The sequence below is a fragment of the Budorcas taxicolor genome, chromosome 9 (assembly GCF_023091745.1).
Source record: "Budorcas taxicolor isolate Tak-1 chromosome 9, Takin1.1, whole genome shotgun sequence".
In the NCBI taxonomy this organism is placed as follows: Eukaryota; Metazoa; Chordata; class Mammalia; order Artiodactyla; family Bovidae; genus Budorcas; species Budorcas taxicolor.
In genome coordinates, this window is record NC_068918.1 from 61383197 (window position 1) to 61387161 (window position 3965).

Here is a 3965-nt window from a genome sequence, read left to right on the forward strand (position 1 = left end):
TCACTTTCACTTTTCACTTTCATGCATTGAAGAAGGAAATGGCAACCCACTCCAGTGTTCTTGCCTGGAGAATCCCAGGGACAGGGGAGCCTGGTGGGCTGCCGTCTATGGGATCGCACAGAGTTGGACACTACTGAAGCGACTTAGCAGCAGCAGCAGCAGTGAAGATAATGAAAAGTGCCTATGTGCTCAACAGTGTGTATGCCTGTAAATTTGTGACACCTGATTCATTGTGAAATATGTTTATGTAAAAATTCTATTGAAGGGATCAACCAATTGATAAGGATAGATGAGAAAAAGATATTTAGAAAATTATAAGTGCACAGTTTTAAGACAAAAACTTCCCGTTTAATAAATGAAAAACCAAGCCCTTTATAGAAAAAATATATACTTTATTTTCAACTAGAAAGGTGCAAACATGTAACTTTTGGTCACACTCTCAACAAATAAACTGTCCAAAAAACAGTCATAGTCAAAGTAGAGACAAATGCTTCCAGGTGGAAAAACCAATCAGCTATACAGAGCCACTCGTTTTTAATAAAGGTCATTTGTTCGTTAAAAGTGAGGCTACCACGTTTCCAACCTACAGATCAGACTTTGAAGGACATCACTGCCTCATCTTCAGCAAACAACCTGTTTGGATGGACTGTTGCTCCAACTGCACAGAATTTCTATTTGAATATCCATTTCATGCTTTGAATTATCCGACAAGCTTTCCGTCCTACCTATGGTGTTCAGAATTGAGGCTAACACTTGAAATATCAAAGCATTAAAAACATAAAAAGGCACAAACAACTTTAAATTAACTTAGATAACTGTACAAATATATATATATACACACAATATTTACAGTATCAATAAAAAAAAATCTGGCTTGTTACAGGCAAATTAGCTTGCCACAAGCTGTCCAGTCTAATAGACAGAATTCTGATTCCTGAACAATGTCATCGAATCAGAAATGTCATAGCTGAATCTGCTGTTCTGACTTAAAGACGAACTTGACTCAGCCTCATGATGGCTGGAGAATGCACATCCGAGCTGTCGCTGGAGCTATAGGCAGGTCAGTGAGCATGCTAAAGTTTTTCTTTTCAGTGACATTCCAAATAGCAGTCACATCACTACCCCTAAAGATGACAAGACTTTCTACTGGCCTCCTCCCACTGCTCCTAGCATACATGCTGGCGCTGCGCACTAATATAGTCCTATGGTCAAGTCTCAATTTCTTCAAACCAGTGTCTGGGGTTGATGGACTATTTGTTTGAATATCACATGGCACAGTATTTTGAATTTGGTGGGAATTTTTCTTTTCCCCCGTTAGAAGCACAGATTTAGATAACTTGTGCCACTGAAATCACGTGTACACAAAAATGAGATGTGAATCGATTCAAGTGACAGCCTAAAATGTCCACATGTCTCACTGTCTCTGGCTTTAGGCCATGTCTCCATACATCTTCCTGTAGTACAGTGACTCGAAGATGTCATTGTCTCCGGGGCAGTTGTAATGGCAGGCACAGGTCTTGATGAACATCATGCTCTTCTTCATGACTTCCCCATCAGGACACTTGAACTCCACAGGAAGGGTGGTGGTTCTGTGAGGGGTGCAGCACCGCCCGTCTGTGCACACTCCGCAGAATTTAGCTCGGTATGTCTTCATGCTGGTGCAGCCAGAGAGCTCAAACTTGATAGGCTTGGAGATTTTGGGGGTCCGGATGCACTTTTTGCCTTTCTGAGGAAGACAAGGGAGGAGAGAAAAATCAATGACTCTGCAAGGGGTGTGGCTTTCTTCAACCTCTGTGTGTTCTAGTCTCCCGGGCATCTAACTTCTGTTTATATTTTGAGGAGGGAAAGTTTGAGTCTCATTTGCCAGTTTTCCAAAAATAGACATGGCATCTTTGGGGGTGTCTTGAATGAAACAGGGCTGTGGAGGATTTCCTAGTAGAAAACTGGTGGTTTCTATTAGGGAAGGTCTCATCCCAGTAAAACAGCTCAATGGTATTTTTGGAGATAACAGGCCTCTGTAACAGGGGTGATAAGAGACCTAGCTGTAGGCCAGTCCACTCTTGTTCCATGACCAGGAGTCAACAGAAACAGAACACCATACCTTAATATTCTCCTCCAGGTCAGCTTCGCAAGGCCTGACCATGCAGAGGCGGCTCTGCTTCTCCAGCCTGCAGAAGGCGTTGTCATTGGTAACCCGGGTGGAGATGCCCATTCCGCAGGTCTTGGAACAGGCACTCCACTCTGTGGTCTGGACCAGGCAGTTGGCTCGGATCATGGTTGGGTCTGGGCCAAACGTGTCTTCCGGCCGGTAAGCTATGAGAGCAGAGCACACAAACACAAGGTGAGACACTAGGCTAAGACACTTCCCCTTGCCCTCGGCCAAGTCAGGACTCGGCCCCTGGGGGAGAATCACGCAGGAGGCTCAGCTCACCTGCGAGGGCAGGGCCGACCACGGTGTGCTCCTTGGGCTCATCACACACCCACTCCTCGCAGCATTTCCCGGGCAGCTTGACCCTCCGCGGGAAGGGGCAGTCGGGGCTGGGCAGGCGGATGTCCACGCTGCATAGGGGCACGCAGCCCACCGACCCGTCCAGACACGTGCACTGGTATTTGCAGCTGCTCTGAAAAGACTCTCCGCTCCGGTACACAGTTCCTCCGAAGACGCAGGGGGCACCATCTTTAGCTGAAGGAGAGGAAGGGAAAAGGGGGGGATGCAGGGCTCAAGCCTCATTCTGGAGGCTCCAACAGGAAGCGCATCGGGGATGGGAGCTGGAAGCTGGGCTCCAGGGGGAAGGCTGGAAACAGCCGAAGGGGAGGAAGGGACCCAATTCGAGCGGCGTTATTTTCCGTTAGCGGGAAGGTGGGTGTGAGGGACGAGGTCATCGACTGTCCCCCACTCCGGGACCCCAGTGTTGGGGTCGGGGTCGAGGGGCCCGGGGAGGTGGGGTGGGGGCGGGGGCTGCAGGTCTTACCGGTGCATACGCCGATCTTGCGGTTGGCCGGGGAGCCGAAGTCGCAGAAGAGGCCCTTGTGCGGATCGCAGGGGTCGCGCTCGGTACACAGCTCGCTCAGCTGCTTGGCGCACACGCGGCAGCAGCCGCAGCCGTCCAGCACCAAGCTGACGCCGGCGGGGCAGCGCGGCGCCGGGCCGGCAGGGCACTGGCACGGGGCGCTGCAGTCCTGGCCGGAGGCGGACTGCGGAGGGAGGCGGCGGTCAGGCGACGCACGCCCCTCGGCGCCGCCTGGCCCCCTTCCCGCCCTCCGCGTCCCTCCCCCCGGCGCCGGCCGCTGCGGGGTCTTCGGTGCTTACCCGGCTGCAGAGGGCGAGCAGGAGCACGAAGGCGCAGCGGACCGGGCTCAGGCCGGTGGCTGACATGGTCGGGGCGCTGCAGCCGGCGGGCGGCGGGCGGCGAGAGGTGGCTGGCCGGGCGGGCGGCGCGGGTTTGGGCCGGAGGCGGGGGTAGGGGCGCGCCGGGCTGCGGTCTCGGGAGCTGTCGGCCGGGGCGGCTGCCGTCGGACTGGAGGAGGTGGGTCGCCGGCGGTGGGAGTCGCACTGGCTGCCTCCTCTCAGCGGGGAAGAGTTGTTGTGTGAGGCCGGGGCGGGCGGCCCGAGGCTTTTATACTCTCCGGGCGGCCCCGGCTCGCCAATGAGCTGAATGGAGTCCTACACAAACAGGGACATTCCTCGCATTCCTCCCCACCTTCCTGCCTCATCAACTCACACCGGATTGATCCTGACCCCTTGACACTCAGCATTCCTCCCGTCTGAAAAAGCTGGCACACTCCAGCTCACCGAAAAAAAAAAAAAAAAAGGGGCTCAGTATTTCCAGCCACCAAATAGGATTTTTCCCCCCTTGCCTCTTCGCATCACTCCTGATTTATATCATATAAAAACACATCGGCAGTGATTTTATTATTATTTTTATACTACTTTTTAAAAAATACCACTCATTTCTGTTTCTGAT

The 3965-nt window shown here is 52.3% G+C and overlaps 1 protein-coding gene across 1 annotated transcript; it reads right to left on the bottom strand.

Annotated features, from left to right (window-relative positions):
• Window positions 1-380: 380 nt before the first annotated feature.
• Window positions 381-3562, bottom strand: CCN2 (cellular communication network factor 2). The gene is made up of 5 exons (XM_052645682.1): window positions 3311-3562; window positions 2973-3195; window positions 2432-2683; window positions 2102-2313; window positions 381-1726 (listed from the first exon to the last, which is right to left on the bottom strand). Exons 1-5 carry the CDS (start codon window positions 3374-3376, stop codon window positions 1430-1432), a joined length of 1050 nt encoding a protein of 349 aa, XP_052501642.1. The 5' UTR covers window positions 3377-3562; the 3' UTR covers window positions 381-1429.
• Between the last annotated feature and the right edge of the window lie 403 nt (window positions 3563-3965).

What these genes read in the sequence shown, in the direction of transcription:
- CCN2 (XM_052645682.1), bottom strand. Translation starts at nt 3,376, where the DNA reads ATGTCAGCCACCGGCCTGAGCCCGGTCCGCTGCGCCTTCGTGCTCCTG. An exon ending in CAAGATCGGCGTATGCACCG is followed by an intron (nt 2,684 to 2,972) that starts GTAAGACCTGCA and finishes CCTCTCCTTCAG; the next exon opens with CTAAAGATGGTGCCCCCTGC. An exon ending in GGTCGGCCCTGCCCTCGCAG is followed by an intron (nt 2,314 to 2,431) that starts GTGAGCTGAGCC and finishes CTGCTCTCATAG; the next exon opens with CTTACCGGCCGGAAGACACG.